This window comes from Microcaecilia unicolor, chromosome 2 (assembly GCF_901765095.1).
Source record: "Microcaecilia unicolor chromosome 2, aMicUni1.1, whole genome shotgun sequence".
In the NCBI taxonomy this organism is placed as follows: Eukaryota; Metazoa; Chordata; class Amphibia; order Gymnophiona; family Siphonopidae; genus Microcaecilia; species Microcaecilia unicolor.
The window spans coordinates 14,143,901-14,165,896 of NC_044032.1; the positions used below are offsets into that span (position 1 = coordinate 14,143,901).

Consider the following 21,996-nt stretch of genomic DNA (forward strand, 5'->3'; position numbering starts at 1 on the left):
GTGGACAGGGCTCACCATTCCTCCCCAATGATTTGCAAACCCTAACGCCAGCTCGGAGCTGGCGTAGGGTTTGCTGCGGCCAGCGACCCAAATTTTGGCATGCTGGTCGCTGATCATTGGGGATGAATGCGCTGAGCCCTGTTTAGCATGCATTTGCTTGCTACTTGCGCAAAGAGCTCTCGAGTGCGTTTCATGCGCTCGAGGGCTCTAATCATGGGCCGGTAGCAAATGCCGGCACTAATATGGCGCTAACAGCTTCTAGTGCTGGCGTTTGCTTTTGATCATGAGGGTGTCGGAGGATTGTGGTAGACCTGGGATTCACCCTGGAGAAGTCTGTGACCATATGAAGATGGGCTGCAAGTCCACCACAGTATCTAGAAGGCAGCTGATGGGGGCGCTGTGCACCTCCACCACACACTTCCCACTGAAACACAACATGGATGTAACGCAAATTTTCAGTTGCTCATTCCCCAGTGTGGGCAAACCACAATAGTCCCATTTTAATTATACTATCAACTTGTAATTGTTAACACCGCAGTTCTTAAGAATTCTCATGGTTCTTCCTCCACCCCCATCCCGCTCTCTGTTGGAATTCCTCAGGGATCTGTCCTTGGTCCCCTTCTTTTTTCAATCTACACCTCTTCCCTGGGCTCCCTGATCTCATCTCACGGTTTCCAATATCATCATGCCGACGACACCCAGCTTTATCTCTCCACACCAGACATCACTGCGGAAACCCAGGCCAAGGTATCGGCCTGCTTATCTGACATTGCTGCCTGGATGTCCAACCGCCACCTGAAACTGAACATGGCCAAGACCAAGCTTATTGTCTTCCCACCCAAACCCACTTCTCCTCTTCCTCCACTCTCTATCTCAGTTGATGGCACCCTCATCCTCCCCATTTCATCTGCCCACAACCTCGAGTCATCTTCGACTCCTCCCTCTCCTTCTCTGCCCATATCCAGCAGATAGCCAAGACCTGCCGCTTCTTCCTCTATAACATTAGCAAAATTCACCCTTTCCTCTCTGAGCAGACCACCCGAACTCTCATCCACTCTCTCATTACCTCTCGCCTTGACTACTGCAACCTACTCCTCACTGGCCTCCCACTTTGCCATCTATCCCCCCTTCAGTCCGTTCAGAACTCCGCTGCACGACTTATCTTCCGCCTGGACCGATATACTCATATCACCCCTCTCCTCAAGTCACTGCACTGGCTTCCGATTAGGTACCGCATACAGTTCAATATTCTCCTACTAACCTACAAATGCACTTAATCTGCAGCCCCTCAATACCTCTCTACCCTCATCTCCCCTTACGTCCCTACCCGTAACCTCCGCTCTCAAGACAAATCCCTCCTTTCAGTACCCTTCTCCACCACTGCCAACTCTAGGCTCCGCCCTTTCTGCCTCGCCTCACCCCATGCTTGGAACAAACTCCCTGAGCACATACGCCAGGCCCCCTCCCTACCCATCTTCAAATCATTGCTCAAAGCCCACCTCTTCAATGTCGCTTTCGGCACCTAATCACTACACCTCTACTCAGGAAATCGAGACTACCCCAACTTGACATTTCGTCCTTTTGATTGTAAGCTCTTCTGAGCAGGGATCGTCCTTTATTATTAATTTGTACAGCGTTGTGTAACCCTAGTAGCGCTCTAGAAATGTTAAGTAGTAGTAGTAATCATCTTTCTGTAACCATGTAAGCTACATTCAGCCTATAAGTAGGTGGGAAATGTGGGCTACAAATGTAACAAATAAATAAATTCCTTCATAATAGACTCCCACCGAGCACATGTTTCTAGAAATACCCCTGTAATGACAAAGTAATGAGATCATACCAAATGGACACAATCTGAATGTCATATGTGTCACTGGTTAACATTTGTGATGAGAACTAGCAAACTGCCAGAGGAACAAACACATCAAATCCAAGGACTCACTGTAACTGAGCCAGTTAACTAACAATATATTGGCAAAGTTAAAGTAGATTTAATAGGAGGCTTCCATTAACTTCCTCATGGGGAACTTAGCCTGCTTTTCTTGTAGTAGGGGCAGTATTGAGCAGCAATTCAGACAAGCTGCTCATGCTACCCCAAGCCCTCTTTCTAATGGAATTGCTGCCCACTGCCAAGTACAGAGGAAATCTTATAATATCAGGTCGCAGGCTGGGGCCGGGACAGAAATTCCAGTGGCATATCTGGGGAGCAGCTGTGTCATATCAATGTGCTAGGGTGCAGGGCCAGTCTTAGGCAGAGGCGACCAAGGTGACCGCATAGGGCCCCACGCCTAAGGGGGCCCCCGCGCAGCGCCTCAACTCTGCCTCGCTCATGCCTCCGCTCCGACCTCCGCCGCTGCTCGCCTTAGTTGCCTGAGATGATCCCCATTCCCGCGGGTCGGCCACTCCGCTCCAGCCACCACCGGCGCGGCATCCACCCCCTGCTTGGGCCCGCTACTAATTGTAGTGGACTTGAACTGAATAATTTCTGGGGAGGGGAGGTTTCATGATAGCATTGTGCTTATTATTTCAATCAGGTTTTTTGTACAAGTTTAGCTTCATTTGTCTTTATTTGAAATTTCGTAAATAAAAAAATGTTCTAAAAATGGAATAATCTTATCAATGGGGTGGAGCTAGGGTGGGGGCGGGGCTATGATGGGGCCCCACCAAATTGGTCTGCATAGGGCCCCACACTTGCTAAGACCGGCCCTGCTAGGGTGTCCCTATAACCAGCCCCCCCAAATGACACACTGATTACCATTTATGAAAGTTAATCCCTTATTATACTTCCTCTGTGTACATCCGTATGCTGCACAAGCTGCCATGTTTGAAAAGATAAGTGAGATCCAATAAAAATGCCACAGAAGCTCGTGGGTTTGCTTTGTTCTGAGTGTATAACGGTGACGGCTGCGCGGGGAAGGGGAAACGGAGATTTCCCTAATTGGCTTCAACGTTTTGACGTTTATCTCCTGTGTTTCATCAACCTCTTTGACTTGTCTGCCTCAGCCAATGGGGTTAAAAGTCCTTCGCCTCGCCGGTGTGGACTGTGTCCAATCACGCTCCATCCCCTTTTTTTTCTCCAGCTCCTCCCCTTGGCTTTAACGTGACTGGCTGCCTTTCAACGCCGTCTGGCCTCTGCGAAGTTGATTGCTAGTGCGCTCGACCAATCGCTGTAGCGGAGGTGCGGTGGGTGGCCTCCTTAGTCCTCGGCAGTACCACGTCACTTAGTTCTGAAGGAAGGTAAGCGGTGCGCATGCGTCGATGGGTTCCAGTGGCTCCGTGGCTGGGACTTGGGGGTCGTCTCCGGCGCTGTAACCGTGACACGGTGGCGGTGGTGGTCTTGTCGCACCCGGTTCGTGCAGACGCTGAGCCGTTACCTGGTCGGTAGCGCGCGGCCTCCCCTCTGACTTCCGGGCTGGAGTCGGCTCTTTTGCGCCCCCTACAGGGCTTCGTCCGTTTGTTCCGTAACTGCAGCAGCCGCTGAGCAGATTGTTTATCCCACTTTCCTTCTGGGTAAGTGAATATTATTCTGATCTACTACTTAACATTTCTAGAGCGCTACTAGGGTTACGCAGCGCTGTACAATTTAACAAAGAGAGACAGTCCCTGCTCAGAAGAGCTTACAATCTAATAGACAAGTGATCTGGGCTTTGCTGGCTTAAAGGTGGGGGACAGAAGAACATTTTGTAGATTTATTAATTAAAAAAAACTGGTTTAACTTGTCTAAAACTTTTTTTCTGCGATTTTTAAATGTAAAAGTTTTCTAGCAAACCTTTTTCATCTTCACAGTTACGGCCGAAACCATTTAACAGGCGGCGCAGAGCCCGGATCACAGTTTGGACCCGAGACATCAATGCGATACAATGTATCCCTAATGGAAGTCCTAGGCTACAATGTAGCACAGGCACTGTTGCACCGCTAAAGCAGCAGATCGGATCGACTGTCACTGGCCTCTCAGCAGTCACTGCCCAGAGCTTGACTGCAAGGTTTTACATTTACTGAAGTAAGTTTGATTTCGGAGGCTCAGCTGTGGAGAAAGCTCTCGTTCCTGGATCTGATCCAACTCGAAAACCAGCCTCTATCGTTTAGTAGAAGTCCCCAATTTTGCCCTACTTCACAGTTGTCAGCAAAATGTACTCCGGTCTCCGTATCTCAAAAAAGATATAGTAGAATTGGAAAAGGTACAGCGAAGGGCGACGAAAATGATAGTGGGGATGGGACGACTTTCCTATGAAGAGAGGCTGAGAAGGCTAGGGCTTTTCAGCTTGGAGAAGAGACGGCTGAGGGGAGATATGATAGAAGTGTATAAAATAATGAGTGGAATGGATCGGGTGGATGTGAAGCGACTGTTCACGCTATCCAAAAATACTAGGACTAGAGGGCATGAGTTGAAGCTACAGTGTGGTAAATTTAAAACGAATCGGAGAAAATTTTTCTTCAGCCAACGTGTAATTAGACTCTGGAATTTGTTGCCGGAGAACGTGGTACGGGCGGTTAGCTTGACGGAGTTTAAAAAGGGGTTAGATAGATTCCTAAAGGACAAGTCCATAGACTGCTATTAAATGGACTTGGAAAAATTCCGCATTTTTAGGTATAACTTGTCTGGAATGTTTTTACGTTTGGGGAGCGTGCCAGGTGCCCTTGACCTGGATTGGCCACTGTCGGTGACAGGATGCTGGGCTAGATGGACCTTTGGTCTTCCCAGTATGGCACTACTTATGTACTTATGTATTTGATTTGGAAACGAGACTAATAGAATCCAATGATTACCCCAAGTGCCAAAAAACAAAAACATGTAAATTATTCCCAAGTTGATGTTTGCGCCTGAGTAACTGTGTGGAGCCAGATTTTTTATGTACCCAAAAATGAGACATTTACACTCAAAACCTCCCAACATTATTAGTAACTGGTAATCTAATAAGTTCTAAAAATTGCCATACTGGGCCCAACCAAAGTCCTTAAGTCCAGTAGCCTGTTTTTTAACAGTGGCCAGTCCAGGTCATAAGTGCCTGGTAGGATTCAAGATATTCCAAGCTGCTTTCTCCTAGAGATAAGCAAGTGGATTTTCCCATGTTTTCCTTATTAATGACTTATCTACTTCCTCCAGAGCATTGTCAATTTTTTTTTTTAACATTAGCTACGTGGACTGCTTGTGTCGCATCTTGTGGAAGTGAATTCTAGAGCTTAGTTATGGGTTGAGTGAAAAAATGTTTTCTGTAGTCATTTCCACCCCCTTTATCATTTTGGTTTTCCTTCTCTAGTTTTTCTACCTCTGCTATAGATTCTCAGATATAGTTGCCCATCTAAAAAACATTGACCATGTTTCCCATTATCCTTATTGCTACCCCATATCCATTTCTCTCCATTTTCCTACGCCTACCTCCCAACACTCATTTCCTTCTGCACCCAATTCCTCCTATGTTCAATTTACTTATCCGTTAACCCCATTAATATTGCATTTACTACAAATTGTATATTCTTTTTAACGACTTTGTAATTCTTCATATTGTTACTATGTAAGCCGCATTGAGTCTGCCATGTGTGGGAAAGCATGGGGTACAAATGTAATAAATAATTAAATAAAACAACGCTGTACCTTGAGTTCTGTGTGCAGAATTATAATCTCACCTTAGAAGATCCAAGAGGCATGATATTATGTTTCATTCTCAGCAATTACTTTGCCTTTTTGGCTGCCGCTGCTGCACACTGAGCAGAGGATTTCAACATGTTGCCCGTGATGACAGCTAGATCCCTTTCCTGGCTGACGACTCCTAATGTGGAACTTAGCATCATGTGAGTATAGTTTGGCTAGTTTACATTTTTAACTTGTTCACATTATATTTCAACTGCTATTTGGATTTCCGGTCTCAGTTCTCCAGCAATTTCTCAAAATCCACTGGTAATTTAACAGCTGTGAATAATTTACATCGTCTGAAAACTCCATCACCTCCCAGATTGTAGCCTTGCCTTTTCTCTCATCTAACTAGATCCCAATCAACAGTGGGACATTACCTCTTAGCCATGATTTCGTAATTTTCTCAGGAGGCCCTCATGAAAATGATCCAGTGCTTTCTGAAAATACTCATATACCCTCTGATTCTATATATGGCACTTTTGAGTTACATGTGCAACTTAATTGATTAACAAGCCAGTCAGCGCCTATAACAGATAAGCAATTATCACCATTTATTATTATTATTTGTTACATTTGTATCCCACATTTTCCCACCTATTTGCAGGCTCAGTTTGGCTTACATAGTACCGTGATGGCGATCGCCAAGTCCGGTATGGAAACAAATACAATTTGACATTAGGTCGGGTAGGTTGGTATATTCAGGTACATAGGGATCGAGGGTAGGAAGGAATATATGGTGTCCAGTACAGTCTAAGGTTTTGCTGTGTTGCAGAGTTGATGCATCTAATTTGTCGGTGGGGAATGCTTTTCTGAATAAGTAGGTCTTTAATGATCTCCTGAAGTTTAGATGGTCGTACATTGTTTTCACAGACTTTGGCAGTGTATTCCACAATTGTGTGCCTATGTAGGAGAAGTTGGATGCATAGGTTAATTTGTATCCGAGTCCTTTGCAGCTTGGGTAGTGGAGATTCAAGTAGGTATGTGATGTTCTGTTTCTGGTTGGGGGATCGATCAGGTCGACCATATATCCTGGGACTACACCGTGGATTATCTTGTCGACCAAGGTGCAGATTTTGCAGGTAATACATTAATTTAATTAGAATTTACGCATGCATCTTTACACGTATTCTTTAAAGAGGTGTGTGTGTGTGTGTGTGTGTGTGTAAATTCTGGTGCATGGTTCTTGAAAAAGGGGCATGCCGAAAGTGTCTGCATGCTGTAGAACTGGCAGGATCTGCACCTAATTTACGCAGGTTTTCATTGGTGTAAATATTTTATTTATTTGTTACATTTGTACCCCACATTTTCCCACCTATTTGCAGGCTCAATGTGGTTCGCCAAGTCCGGTTGAGAAACAAATACAAGGTTATGTTGTGGTCGAATGAGGAAGATGTGTATCAGGTATCATGAGGGTCGAGGGGAGTGGAGATTATGTATTGTCCAGTACGATCATTGGTATTGCTGTGTTGCCTGGTGTGGGGGTTTATGTTGGATCGGAGGGGTAAGCCTTTTTGAAGAGGTTGGTTTTTAGTGATTTCCTGAAGTTTAGATGGTCATGGATTGTTTTCACAGCTTTTGCGAGTGCGTTCCATAGTTGTGGGCTTATGTAGGAGAAGTTAGATGCACACGTTGTTTTGTATTTGAGTCCTTTGCAGTTTGGGTAATGTAGGTTTAGGTATATTCTTGATGATCAGGTTCTGTTCCTGGTTGGTAGGTCTATGAGGTCTGTCGTGTATCCTGGGACTACGCCGTAGATAATTTTGTGGATCAGGCTGCAGATTTTCTAGGTGATCCGTTCTTTGATTGGGAGCCAGTGCAGCTTTTCTCGGAGGGGTTTAGCACTTTTGAATCCTGCCCAAGGGTGGCCCAAGGCAGTCTTCCCTGAGTCTACCTACATTTTTTTTGTTTTGCAAAAGTCGGCATCAGTGATTCCTTTTATGCTGTCAGCACCGCCTTGTTTTCTGTACTGTGGCTTCTGATGAAACAGGAAGTTATGTCTGAGGCGGGCTGCGGTACAGAAAGGAAGCCAGTGCCAATGGGGAAAAAAAAAAAAGAAAGTAGCCTTGGGGAAGGGGTTTGAGAAAGGAAGTAGGAAGACCATAGCCAATGTGTGTGTGGGGGGGTGGGGGGTTAGAAAGGAGCATTGCTAGCCTGGGAGGCAGGAAAGATGCAAGTAGTTATGCCAGCCAGCTGGAGGCAGCAGTGGCATAGCTATGTGAGGCCAGGGGGGGCCTGGAACCCCGTAGATTTGACCCTGGACCCCCCCCCCGCCGTTGCCTGCCTTTGCTGGTGGGGGCCCCCAACCCCTGCCAGCCGAGGTCCTCTTCTTCCCGCAAAAGGCTTCCTTCTGTTTCTGACGTCCTGCACGTTGGGGTCCCCCGCCGGCAAAGGTTGGCGGCGGGAGGGGGGGGGCAAAGTTGGTGGTGGTGGCGGCAGGGTTGGCAATGGTAGGGGAGGGGGCTAAAATGTGCCCCCTCACCTCTGGCCCCCCTCCTGCCGGTCTGGCTACGCCCCTGGGCGGCAGTGATGGCAAGATGCTGCACCATGAAGAGTGTGGCCTGAGGCTCTTGCCTCAGCCTAAGTGTAGTTGTGGTTTCCAACGTTAAATGCTAGTTTATAAATGGTGCCTGTAAGTGTGGTTTATAGAAAAGCACTAAGAGCCTTTTTTTTTTTAGGCACCATTTTTAAAATCTAGTTTATATCGTATCAACTGGTTAACATTTATCCACAATTATTTCGTACTTTCAAAAAAATTAGCAGATTGGTGAGGCCAAACGTCCCTCGTTCATATTACGTTCACTTTGTTCCATGAAACCGTGACGTTCTGTCAAGTAATTTTGTTCTTTATAGTAACTTTCTTTAATATTCTGCCGTTGCTGGAAGATGGTTATCAGTGTGGGTTAAGACCAGTTAAAGGTGCCAATTTTTATGCAGTAACTAGATCTCAAACGGTAGCCCACGTTAAAAACTTCCCCTTAATTGTGTGTTGCGCATATGTGACACTTCTGTGATTGAAAGTTTTCACAATATGGCTGTTGCTCTGCAATGTCTAGGGATTGTTTGTTGCGAAATTCTTCTTCTGCATTATGTCAGTGATTCCAATGGGATGATGAACCTGTGTTCCTTTTACCACTCCCAGTTTTGGAAAAGTTCTTGCTATATCATTAGAAAAACATTTGCTATTATGGTCTATTTTCTAGTCCAGTTACTATTCAGTAGGGTCGTCAACCTTCCCATTGACCGTTTGCATCCCACATTTCTATGATTTTATAGACTTCATTATATCTTGAACCCTAACCTATTCAACCCTTTTCCCGAGGGAGTTGTTCCAGCCCCTTTTTCATTTTTGTTTTCCCCCTTTTTTTTCTCTACATTTCTACTTCCACTGTATCTCTTCTGCAGGGCTTAATTTACTCGTAAACACACAGTTGCTTCCTTTGTGGATAAAAAGGAAGTTGGTTTGTATATATATTTGCAGGGGATACATTTGAATGGAGGTATCCCCTGGGGAGGGGAGTATGAGCGAGGGGTTTGTTTTTCTGAGTTTTTTTTTTTTCTTGGTATTTTCAAAAACTAATCACCAATACAAAAATGAATATTATAACCCAGGAACAAACGGGTTTACTAAGTCGCAAGCGCAAATGGCTGTATAAATACATTTACAAAAAGCAATGTTGTGAGGAGAGAGATCTGCCAGGAACCTTTGACTTTGGTGGTTTGTCTTAGCTGGAGACATTTCCGCACATCACAACCCTCCTCTCTCTTCCCCTTGTTTAAATTAGCAATAAAAAGATAATACAAAGACACCCAACTTGTTAATCCACACACCGTAAGCCGCATTGAGCCTGCAATGTGTGGGAAAGCGCGGGGTACAAATGTAATAATAATATAACAAGGTAGGGTTTAAAGGATGTCGGCAGGTAAAAAAAACACAAACATGAACACCTCTGTCCTACCCTTCACTATTTTAGGGTGTCCTTGACTATGTAGAGAATCCACAAAGCGTGGAGAACTCAAAGAAGACCCACGGATACTTTGTAAAACAAACAAAAAAGTGGGCACAAAACCAGGAGTCCCAGAGACTGGATCACAGTAAAGCTAAAACCAAATTTTATTAATTAGTATATTTGACTCGACACAACCGTTGTGTTTCGGCCAAAGGGCCTGCATCAGGAGTCTACAAATAAAAACAATAAAAATAAACATTTGACATAACAAAAATTAATTTATATAAATCTAAATAAGACATATATATAAAACATAAAAACATTGTATTTTTATGAATATTCTACATATTATTATAAACACAAAATATATATCAAATGATCAGAACAACAGCAAAATCATAATGATAATAATACATGCGTAACAATTAAGAAGACATGCGTATGATCAGAATATATATCACAATGGTTGTGTCGAGTCAAATATACTAATTAATAAAATTTGGTTTTAGCTTTACTGTGATCCAGTCTCTGGGACTCCTGGTTTTGGGCCCACTTTTTTGTTTGCTTGACTGTGTGTATAAATCCTGCATCACTTGGAGAAAATCTGTTTTTAGCAGTTAAAAATGATGAAGCTGTGTAACGTGAGAATTTTTTAATTTTCATTCTGGGTTGTGATAAACCATCACTTTACAATATACACAATTGCTGGCACTCCAACTTGCTTGTTGTAACCACTACAGTTTTAATACCTACATAAGTATTGCTTTTGATTTTAAATTTAGCCCTTTTGACCAAGACCCTCCTATAACACTAAATATGTATTTCCTAATATATTTCCACTATTCGTGATGTTATTGTAAGCCACATTGAGCCTGCAAAAAGGTGGGAAAATGTGGGATACAAATGTAACAAATAGAGTGTTTCTGGCTTTATTGTATTCAGGAGTTTAATTGGTCAGCCTTTAGTCTTGCAAATAAGTCTGTGAAGCTTGTCCACTCCATGCCAGAGCGATGGAAAGTGGTCAGATGTGATAATCCTGTTCCAGGCTGCAATCAGTGGTGACTCTATGAACTCATAAGAACATAAGAGTAGCCATACTGGGCCAGACCAGTGGTCACCTAGCCCAGTATCCTGTTTCTAATCAGTGGTCAAGCCACGTCACAAGTACCTAGCAGCAACCCAAATCATTCAAACACTCCATACTACAAATCCCAGGGCAAGCAGTTGCTTCCCATTTCTCTCTCAATAGCAGACTATGGACTTTTCCTCCAGGATTTTGTCCAAACCTTTTTTTTTTTTAACCCAGATAAGCTAACCGCTGTTACCATTTCCTCCGGCAAAGCATTCCAGAGCTTGACTATTCATTGAGTGAAAAAAACATTTCCTCCTATTTGTTTCAAAAGTATTTCCATGTAACTTCCTCAAGTGTCCCCTAGTCTTTGTACTTTTGGAACGAGTAAAAAAATCAATTACTTCTACTCATTCTACACCACTCAGGATTTAGGAGACCTCAATCATATCTCCCCTCATTAGGGCTCTTCAGCTTGGAAAAGAGACAGATCTCTTTAGCCTTTCCTCATACGAGAGGACTTCCATCCCCTTTATCTTTTTGGTTGCTCTTCTTTGAACCTTTTCTAATTCCTCTATATCTTTTTTTTTTTTTTTTAGATACGGCAACCACAACTAACACAGAACTCAAGGTGAGGTTGCACCATGGAGCAATAGGCATTATAGTATTTTCAGTCTTATTCACAATCCCTTTCCTAATTCCTAGTATCATCTTTGCTTTTTTTGGCTGCTGGCACACACTCAGCAGAAGATTTCAGCGTTTTATCTACAGTGACATCCAGATCTTTTTCTTCAGCGCTGACTCCCAAGCTGGACCCTATTATGATTCAGATTATTCTTTCCATCATGCATCAGCTTGCATTTGTCCACATTAAATTTCATCTGCCATTTGGATGCCTAGTTTTCCAATTTCCTAAGGTCTTCCTGCAATATTTCACGGTCCGCACATGTTTTATCAACCTTGAATAGTTTTGTATCATCTGCAAATTTAATCACTTTCCATATCGTTTAAGTATGTTAAACAGCACCGGTCCCAGTATCGATCCCTGCAGCACTTCACCCTCCTCCGTTGAGAGAAATGACCATTTAACCCTAACACATGCTGCAATCACGGGATTTGAACCAGTTAACCCAGAAGCACAAGGCAAGTGTTCTAAACACTCTGCCACTTCCTTCCTTCCTTTGTCATTTAAATATTTCCACTGACATCTTGTGCCTGGGGACTGAGGAGGCAGTCGGATGTCACCTTGTTCTTGACCATATGACCAGGAGAATTGTTGACCTGGAAGCTGTAATTGTAGAGAACAAAATGCTCAGCTGATGATGACATACAGTCTTTAGGATGCCCTACTTTTTCTTTGCATTCATCTTCCCTTCCACAGTATATAGAGGCGTCTTTTCAAAGCACTTAGCCTTACAAAGTTGCAAAGTAACCTATGGAACTTTGTAAGTCTTAAGTGCTTTGAAAATGAGCTCCATAGTAACCTATAGAACTTTGAAAATGTGCACGCCTTCCAGCAGGTGGAGACAGTGAGCCAATAAGAGCCCTTGCCAGAGAGAGAGAATAATCCAGTATGTTCCTAATTTTCAGAACCTTGGTGAGAGGCAGAGGTCCGTGGGGGCTTCTTTGGAAGTCCAGGTCCCTCCCCCCCCCCCCCCCCCCCCCAATTCCTCCCTGTATTTGGTGTATGCCTGGGGTCTGGGGCATAAACTGTAACTGAACGGTTGAGGCCTATTCGTGAGAGAAGTCCTTCTCAAAATGTGATTCTGCCTGAGGCTCATCTTCCATGGCAGCAGTACCTGTCCTTTGAATTAAGAGTAGGATGCAATTCGGGCACTAGAGAAGATGGAGACAACCTCCCTGCTCGAATAGTTTTCTTCATAAACATTGACTATTCTGACTCAGTTCTCCTGTAACAAGTACTGAAATTTGCATTTAATATCAATTTGATATGCTGCCCAACCAGCATGAAATGTACTAGCGTCTGATTATCATGGGAAATTTATAGTTCCCACGTCAGGTTAAAGTAAAAATGTGATTGACTGATTTCAATCCACAAGTTACACATTCCCATATTTGCCATTAACCTCATGTACTTAATGGCACAGTGTACTTCAACTGTGCAAAATGGTGACTCAGATGAGTAGAGGAAATGTGCAAAAATGATATAAATCACATATGTTTCCTCAAGCTCTAGATACGAATGATGAAATTAATCAAAAAAGCAGTAACTTGTTCAGGACTTTCCATGTCACTGCATTTCCCTGGGAGCTCTGGTAGCAAAGTTCTGAAAGATACAAAACGAAGAAAATATTGATAACAATGTTACTAATTTCTAGTTACAAAGCAGAAAAGTTACTGAGCTTATACAAATGTATCGGATATCTTCTATAAGCTTTATAGGCTGGGAATAAACCTGAAAAAAGGGAAAAGTAATTATTGCTTTGTAATAAAGCAATCTGTACTATAACAGATTTAATAACTTACCACTGTTATTAGTATAGAACATTCCACTAGACTACTATAATCCTCTTTAAATGACTGTTTTTTCTTAATACACACATACTTTGTGTTCTAAAGTTCCCAGCGGTTAACATAAGAGGCCAAGTCGATCATGGGAATTAATTCTGTATAAATCTTGTAAAATTCCCCCTTTTTTTTTTTTAAGGTTTCTTCTAAATTGATGAAAATTGACACAAGGAGTCAATATTTCCATAACTTTGGAACTTGCACAGCTAAGTCTGTTGTATAAAGTTGAATCTCTTTACTCCCTTAATGGAGGGTGAGACAAAGAATGAGTTATTACCCTGTTTCCCCGAAAATAGGACCTACCCTGAAAATAAGACCTACCGGGGTTTTCCTGCAAATTTAAAATATAAGACATCCCCCCAAAAGTAAGACCTACCAAACTTTTTTTAAAAGCAGGGCCGCCGAGAGCCACCCAAGGTCGCGCCCCCCCCCCCCCCCCCCCATCCGAGGTCGCTGGGCCCCCCCTCCGTCGATCCCGGAACTAACCTGAAGCTCCTTTCACCTTCGCAAGTTCGGATTGGAGCAGCAGCATGGCTGACCTCTCCTTCCTTCCGTGTCCCGCCCTCGCCTGATGTAACATAACGTCAGGCGAGGGCAGGGCACGGAAGGAAGGAGAGGTCTGCCCTGCTGTTGCTTGCTGCTCCGAATCCGAACTTGCGAAGGTGAAAGGAGCGTCAGGTTAGTTCCGGGAGCGACGGAGGGGGGGGGGGGGGCCAGGCGACCTCGGGTGGGGGGGGGGCGACCGATGTTTCCCAGAAAATAAGACATCTCTTTCCCCCCCCCCCCCCCCCCCCCCCGAAAATAAGACCTAGCGTGTTTTGGGGAGGAAAAATAAATATAAGACAGTGTCTTATTTTCGGGGAAACACGGTAATAGATCTTCTATCCCTGTTTTTGGGCAAGAATTCCAAATGAGATAACGGATAAATGGGACAGTCCCCATTCGTTCTTTGTATATGACCGCAGTGACTGGCGGCTAATTGGAAGGGGCTTCCTGTTAAGGACAGTTGTCTTTTTAATCAGGGTACATATACTGTATTTCTTTCAACTTCAGACACGGAGCGGCCTTTTAGAAAGGATGTCCAAGTCTGAGGGTCCATTTCTCATGTATTTCGGCAGATCTTGCTCTAAAAATGCATGAGAAAAGGGTATCAGCACGAACGTCCGTTTTACAGACTGAAATGTGCAAACTATGAGCAGGGCAGAACAAGGGACATGGATGTCGTTGTGGCACCAGAGGACATCCATATTATAAGATAGCCCATGTAAAGGAATAGCCTGATGGTTTGAGGCCAGTGCAAAGAATCAGAAGATGCAGGTTCAATTCCCACGGTGGCTTTTTTTTTTTTTTTTCTATAATTCTGAGCCCTCCAGGGGTAGCAAAATACCTACTGTGACATCACTTACTCCATCCAGTGGTGGAGGATTGCTCAATCAGAGCACCTTTCTGTAACATGGACATCCCACGTACCTGGTGGAATCTAAGAAAATTCACTGAAAGGGTGGTCGTGGAGATGGGGACTGTCAAGAGTTTAGGAAGGCGTGGGACAGGCCTGTGGGATCCCTTAGAAAAGAAAGGAGTTACTGGTTACAGAGGAAGGGCAGACTGGATGGGCCTTTTGGCCCTTATCTGCCGATTATGTTTCTAAAGGTTATCGCCACATGGCAAGTAGATTCTGAGGAGAGGTACCATGTGGAGAGGAGATTCCAAAGGATATTGCCAAGCGAAGAAGATATTTGAGGGGGATCATCTTGAAACATAGAATATGCAAAGGCATAAAATATAAGGCGCTGCACGCATCAACCTTTTCTTACATAAGCACGCAATTCTGGAATATACTACCACGCAACTTGAAAACAATCCACGAACTAACCAACTTCCGCAAATTACTGAAGACTCATCTCTTTGATAACATTTACTGTAAGGATCAAAATACATGAAGTCCACACTCACTATTCCAGAAATACACCAATACATTCTTTTCTGAACTCTCATCCCCCGTAATTTTATCACACTTAAACTTTCACTCAGAAAATGTTATACCGAATGTTCATTTGCTAAGGTTCTATTACCCTATTAATTTCCCGTTGTCTCTTTCCATTGTTCCATTGTTCTTTTCCTTGTCCTATTCCCTAACGATACCTTGACTCTGTCTTCGCTTAACTTCTCACAATGTAATCCATAATTGAATTGTAACAAATCGTATTTCCATTATTTACAATGTATTGTAAGCCACACTGAGCCCGCAAATAGGTGGGAAAATGTGGGATAGAAATGCAATTAAATAAATAAATATTTAAAGTTCTCAAATGCACAGGAGGCAAGTTTCTTTCAACTGAAAGGAAGCTTTGGAATGAGCCAGCATAGGATGAAGATAAAAGGGGACAGATCAGGAGTAATCTAAGGAAATACTTCTTTACGGAAAGGGTTGTGGATGTGTGGAATGGCCTCTTGATGGAGGTCGTGGAGACGAGGACTGTGTCAGAGTTTAAGAAAGCGTGGGACAAGCAGGTGGGATCCCTTAGGAAAGAAAGAGTTAGTGGTTACTGAGGATGGGCCTTTTGGCCCTTATCTGCCATCATGTTTCTATGTCCGATTAAGGAGCTCCATCTTTTTGGACATAGATGTCCCTTCCTCTCCTGTCATCGGAGTTGGATGCTCATATTTTGACTCGTCTCTAGTTCTACCCTGGCCACACCCCTTAGCCAAATTGACACTCTGCAATTTTAGATGTCCGTATCCTGGCTCTATAAAATCGAGATACAGAAGTCTAAATACCAGTTTTCAGATGTCCAAAATCAGGAAGAGAGCTTCTGAAATAAACACCATGGTGTCAATGTATAACTTGTTTTTTTTTTTCTTTCTTTCTGTGTGGACATTTGAGACAGGTCAGAGGTTCTTCAAATGACTCTGGAAACCTGCTTTAAGCCAGTGTTGGTGCAACTGAACTGTTAACACTTTTTTTTTTTCCTGCTAGAGATGATTTTTCTTCTCTCCCCACCCCCACGTCCAAGATCTGAGCAGTTGTCTTCTCTTTTGACAGGGCTTTGTGAAGATGTCCGGAAGAAAACAGACCCGCAACCTCCAACACCCTGTGGCTATCGTCAGTAGCCAGGTGTATCCATTTGGAAATAGCATGAATGCCAACGGCGATGCAGTGGAAGAAGACGCAGATACCTTTGAGCTACGACCAAGAGGGAAAGAGAAAATCCGAAAAAATATCTCCAGAGAGAGGCTGGATGAAATTGTCCTGCTAGCAAGAGATATCAAGGAAGGCGATACTTTAAATGTCTTGGCTCTCCAGTACTGCTGTTCTGTAAGTAGGTACATCACATGGCATTGATGATCTGGGCTTGGATTTTCTTATGTATGAATCAACCTTATAAGTGGGTTGGCAACACTGTTGCAGGATATATAGAGTATTTCTGTCTTCTCCAGCTAATAGAGCGAAGGGACATAAGAAAACTGCTGTACTGAGACTGAGAAGGGGAGTGAAAGAGGGATGTGTTGCTTTCAAACTGGGGAAAGAGAGGTGTGGTAGCCGTGTTTTAGTCCACTTTTAAAGGTAATCAATAGAAATAAAACATGGAAAAGAAAGTAAGATACCTTTTTTATTGGACATAATACATTTCTTGATTAGTTTTCAAAGGTTGCCCTTCTTCGTCAGGTCGGAAATAAGCAAGTGTTGGTAGATGACAGTATATATAAGTGAAACATCAAAGCATTTCAGTGACAGCCTAACAGGGTGGAGGTGGATAGGTGAGAGACCAGGAGATAGATTGTCACTGAAATGCTCTGATGTTCCCATGGATAACAGGATGGGGGTGGATAGATGAGAGGAGGGTGACAAACAGAGCAATACAACTTTATGGTTTTATAATGGGCTAGAAAACCCAGATCTTTAAGTCCTGTCTGGTGGGTGTCAAAATATTTAATCGTTCTGACTGGGGAAATGAATTGATTAGAGTGTAAAAGGGAATCTCGAGTAGAGAAGATTTGTGGGAAAAGCCCCCCCCCCCCCCCCCCCCCCCCCCACCATCATTCTGCCTCTTTTATTTTAAAACTAGTAGAAAAGGCCTGTTTCAGGCACAAATGAAACAGGCGCTAGCAAGGTTTTTCTCAGAGTGTGTATGCTTGAGAGAGTGACTGTGTGAGAGAGAGAGAGTGAATTTGCCAGTGTGTGTGACAGAGTGAGTGAGACTGTGTGCAAGTGTGTGTGCCTGGGGTCCCTCCTTCCGTGCGAGAGTGTGTCTGTGAGAGAGAGTGTGTGAGTGTGTGTGCCTGGGGTCCCTCCCACCCAGTTCCAGAGTCCCCCCTTCCTCCCTCCCACCCAGTTCCAGAGTGCCCCCTTACTTCGTGTTACAGGGTCGTCATCCCCCCTCCGAGTTCCAGGGTAGTCCTCCCTTTTTTTTTTTTTTTTTGTATAGGTGGTGCATTCCCCCCCCTCGTCCCCTCCTCTGAATTCCAGACCCCTCCCTCCGATTTGCAGAGCCCACCTCCCTACGATTTCCAGACCCCCCCTCCCTACAATTTCCAGGCCCCCCTTCCTGCCGCCAAACCTCCCCCATCACCGTCGCGTACCTGTGCTGGCAGGGGACCCCAACCCCCGCCAGCCGAAGTCTCCTCGGCCGCGCGGTGTGGACGAATGACATGATCAAGTTTGAATCAGTTTGTGCTCGTGCGTCTGATGTCTGAAGCACGCACACAAACAGATTCCAACTTGATCATGTCCCCTGGGTTTTTGGCGTAATGCGTCCAGTGACGTCAGCTGGGGCTTCGGAGCCCAAAGTTACAGACACAGGCAGCCAGGCTCATAGAACGTTGGAGGTGAGTATTTTTATAGAGGATCTGTATATTTTATTGCAAATTTCTCAAATGGTGTCATTGTACCAGCATTAAAGCAGCAAAATGGCAAGAATGGCGCACAAGCATTTCATCTAGAACACTATTTCCCAAGTCCGGTCCTGGATTACCCTTGCCAGTCAGATTTTCAGGATATCCACAATGAATAGGCATGAAAGAGATTTGCATAGAATGGAGGCAGTGTATGCAAATCAAGTTCATGCCTGTTCATTGTGGATATCCTGAAAACCTCGAGTGGCAAGGGGTACTCCAGGACTGGACTTGGGGAAACACCTATCTTACAACACTTTCAGTTTGCGCCTATACTGTATCGGACCAAGGGTTCATCCAGCCCAGAATCTGTTTCCTACAGTGGCCAGCAAAGTCTCAGGTACCTGGTGAGTCCCAAACAGTAGGAAGAGACCATGCTATAAGCAGTGGCTTTCTCCAGGTTGCCTTAAGTTTATGGACTTTTCCTCCAGGAATTTGTCCAAACTGTTTTTTAAACCTGGATATATTAACTGCTTTTACTGCTTTCTCCAGTGACAAGCTCCAGATTTTTCATGAGTGAAAAAATTTGTTCTGCTATGTAACTTTGTGGCATGTCCCCTGGTCTTTGTTCTTTGTTTCCTCTTTCAGTTGACTGGTGTTCACGTGTTCCACTCACTATATTTTGTAGATCTCTATTGTATGTCTCCTCAGCTGTCTCTTCTCCAAGCTGAAGAGTCCTAACCTGCTTAATCTTTCCTCATAGGAGAATTTTTCCATCCCCTTTATCATTTTAGTCACCCCTCTTTGTATCTTTTCCTGTCCCACTGCATCTCTTTTAAGATTCAACGACCCAAATTGCGCACAATACTCGAAGTGCAGTCTCGCCATGGAGCAATACAGGAGAATTAATTATATATTTTTTAATGCTTTCCTAATTCCTAGTATTCTGTTTGCTGTTTTGGCTTTCACCACACACTGTGGACAGTACATTTAAATCTTCTGCCCAATGACACCTAGATCTTGTTCTTGGGTGGTGATTCCTAATCTTGACCCTAGAATCCTGTAACTATATAATTTGGGTTATTCTTCCCGATGGGCGTTACTTTACCCATGTCCACACTCAATTTGGATGCCCAGTTTTCCAGCTTCCAAAATCTTCATGCAATTTCTCACTTTGCATGCAGTTCTAATAACTGAATGGTTTTGTCATTGGTCCCATTTCTGGATCACTTATGAATGTTAAAAAAGCACCAATCCTAGTACTGGTCCTCCTCCATTTTCTGTCCAATGACCAGTTTAGCCAATTCCTTTCTCATCACTTTTTTAATTTTCTTAAGTAGAGGAGTGTGGTAGCCGTGTTAGTCCACTCTTAAAGGTTATCAATAGAAATCAAACAAAATAAAACATGGAAAAGAAAATAAGATGATACCTTTTTTTATTGGACATAACTTAATACATTTCTTGATTAGCTTTTGAAGGTTGCCCTTCTTCCTCAGATCGGAAATAAGCAAATGTGCTAGCTGACAGTGTATATAAGTGAAAACATTCAAGCATTACTATGACAGTCTGACAGGGTGGGAGGATGGGGGTGGGTAGGAGGTATGCATGGGGACATCAAAGCATATCATTGATATTCTAACAGGATGGGTGTGGATAGGTGAGGGGAGGGGGATCAACAGAGACATACAGCTTTATGGTTTATAATGGGTTAGGAACCCCAGATCCTTGTTAAGTCCTTTCTGTTGGGTGTTAAAATATTCAATCATTCTGACTTCAAAGGTCTTACGTTCTTGTATGGTTTTAAAGTTACCTTTCAGGATTCTCACTGTGAAGTCACTGGTACAGTGTTCTGGTCCTGTAAAATGCTGACCAACAGGGGTGGGAGCTGCAGGGCAAGATGGCTGCTCTTCCACTGCAAAACCATTTCTGCACAGGGCTACACAACCCACAGGCTGACTCCATGGTCTTCCTTCTGCTGCATCCTGACAGGAAGTTGCAGTAGAGAGGGCAGACGCAGCAGGAGAGAGAATACGGAGCCAGCCTGTGCCTGTGGAAGAAAACGTAAGTGATGCCAGTGGGGAGGAGGACAGGTGTGAAAGAGAGGATTTTGGAACAAGGCTTTTTACTGCTTTAAAGTTGCTGAGGTCAGTGCTTTATCCCAGTCATGCCTGGGGCCATTTTAATTAATAACAAAGCCTTAGACCTCATCTAACCTAAGCAGGAGTCTTTGAAAAACTAGAATTGCAGAGTATCTCTCCACACTCGTCCTTCCCTACTCCCCTTCCCATGCACTCCGCTCCATGGATAAATCCTTCTTATCGGTTCCCTTCTCTGCTACTGCCAACTCCAGACTTCGCTCCTGTGCCTGGAATAGACTTCCTGAGCCCCTACGTCTTGCCCCATCCTTGGCCACCTTTAAATCTAGACTGAAAGCCCACCTCTTTAACATTGCTTTTGACTCGTAACCACTTGTAACCACTCGCCTCCACCTACCCTCCTCTCTTCCTTCCCGTTCACATTAATTGATTTGATTTGCTTACTTTATTTATTTTTTGTCTATTAGATTGTAAGCTCTTTGAGCAGGGACTGTCTTTCTTCTATGTTTGTGCAGCGCTGCGTATGCCTTGTAGCGCTATAGAAATGCTAAATAGTAGTAGTAGTAGTAGTAGTAGTAGTCTCTTGTAATCAGAGGTGATATTGTGATGTCATAATGCCTCAGGCCACCAATAAGAGCCAACCTCATCAGTGATGTCACAATGGCTTGATTGTCCTATACTTGGCTCACTTTTATTACATAGCTCTTTGAGCAGGGACTGTCTTTCTTCTATGTTTGTGCAGCGCTGCGTACGCCTTGTAGCGCTATAGAAATGCTAAATAGTAGTAGTAGTAGTAGTCTCTTGTAATCAGAGGTGATATTGTGATGTCATAATGCCTCAGGGCACCAATAAGAGCCAACCTCATCAGTGATGTCACAATGGCTTGATTGTCCTATACTTGGCTCACTTTTATTACATAGCTCTTTGAGCAGGGACTGTCTTTCTTCTATGTTTGTGCAGCGCTGCGTACGCCTTGTAGCGCTATAGAAATGCTAAATAGTAGTAGTAGTAGTAGTCTCTTGTAATCAGAGGTGATATTGTGATGTCATAATGCCTCAGGCCACCAATAAGAGCCAACCTCATCAGTGATGTCACAATGGCTTGATTGTCCTATACTTGGCTTACTTTTATTACATAGCTCTTTGAGCAGGGACTGTCTTTCTTCTATGTTTGTGCAGCGCTGCGTACGCTTTGTAGCGCTATAGAAATGCTAAATAGTAGTAGTACTGTTCACACAAGGTGATAAAGCATTTTGTTCCCGCATCCACAGTGATTCTACTTAAGGTGTTTCCTTATCGCGGTAACAGTAATCATGTCATTCTGTAGTCACCCTGAAACTTTTTTTTTTTTTTAACTGGGGTTAGATTGGCCACCTTCACATCTTCGGGTGCTGTGGGTGATTTTTAATGACAGGTTACAGACTGCACATTTCATTTTTGAGTTTCCAGTACTCAAATCACCCTAGTCCCCTTCAGACAGTACTGGATGCCAGCTAAGCTCTTTGGGTCAGGCACTCAGACCAGGGAGTACAATGACAGCTGTGAAGCCAGATATAATGCAGTAATCCCCTGAGGGGAAGCTCGCCCAGATTCAACCCCATTCTGGTTTTCCAGGGGATTGTGTTCAAGTGTACAGCGCTGGGTACATCTAGTAGCGCTATAGAAATAAGTAGTAGTATTACATAAGAATTGCCAAACTGAGTCAGACCAATAGAAGCAGGGATATTGGTCCAGATGACCAACAGTGGCAGAAGCTGAAATAGTGAGATTCCCAGGAAGAAATAGTGGTTTTCCCCATATCTAGCTTAATAGCAGTTTATGGACTTTTCTTCCTGGAACTTGTCAAAACCTTTTTTTTAAACCCAGACACAGTAACTGCTGTAGCCACATC

At 43.8% G+C, this 21,996-nt stretch overlaps 1 protein-coding gene across 5 annotated transcripts in view; it reads left to right on the forward strand.

Moving 5' to 3' along the window:
- The first annotated feature begins 3,171 nt into the window (after positions 1–3,171).
- LYSMD3 (LysM domain containing 3) overlaps positions 3,172–21,996 on the forward strand; it is a 34,193-nt gene continuing 15,368 nt past the window's right edge. Inside the window, exons 1-3 of one of the 5 annotated variants that reach the window (XM_030192788.1) lie at positions 3,172–3,237; positions 3,787–4,000; positions 16,221–16,493. In XM_030192788.1, the coding sequence (XP_030048648.1) occupies positions 16,233–16,493 (261 nt within the window). In that variant the 5' untranslated portion in view covers positions 3,172–3,237; positions 3,787–4,000; positions 16,221–16,232. The other 4 variants (XM_030192786.1, XM_030192790.1, XM_030192787.1 and 1 more) reach the window with 4 other exon arrangements.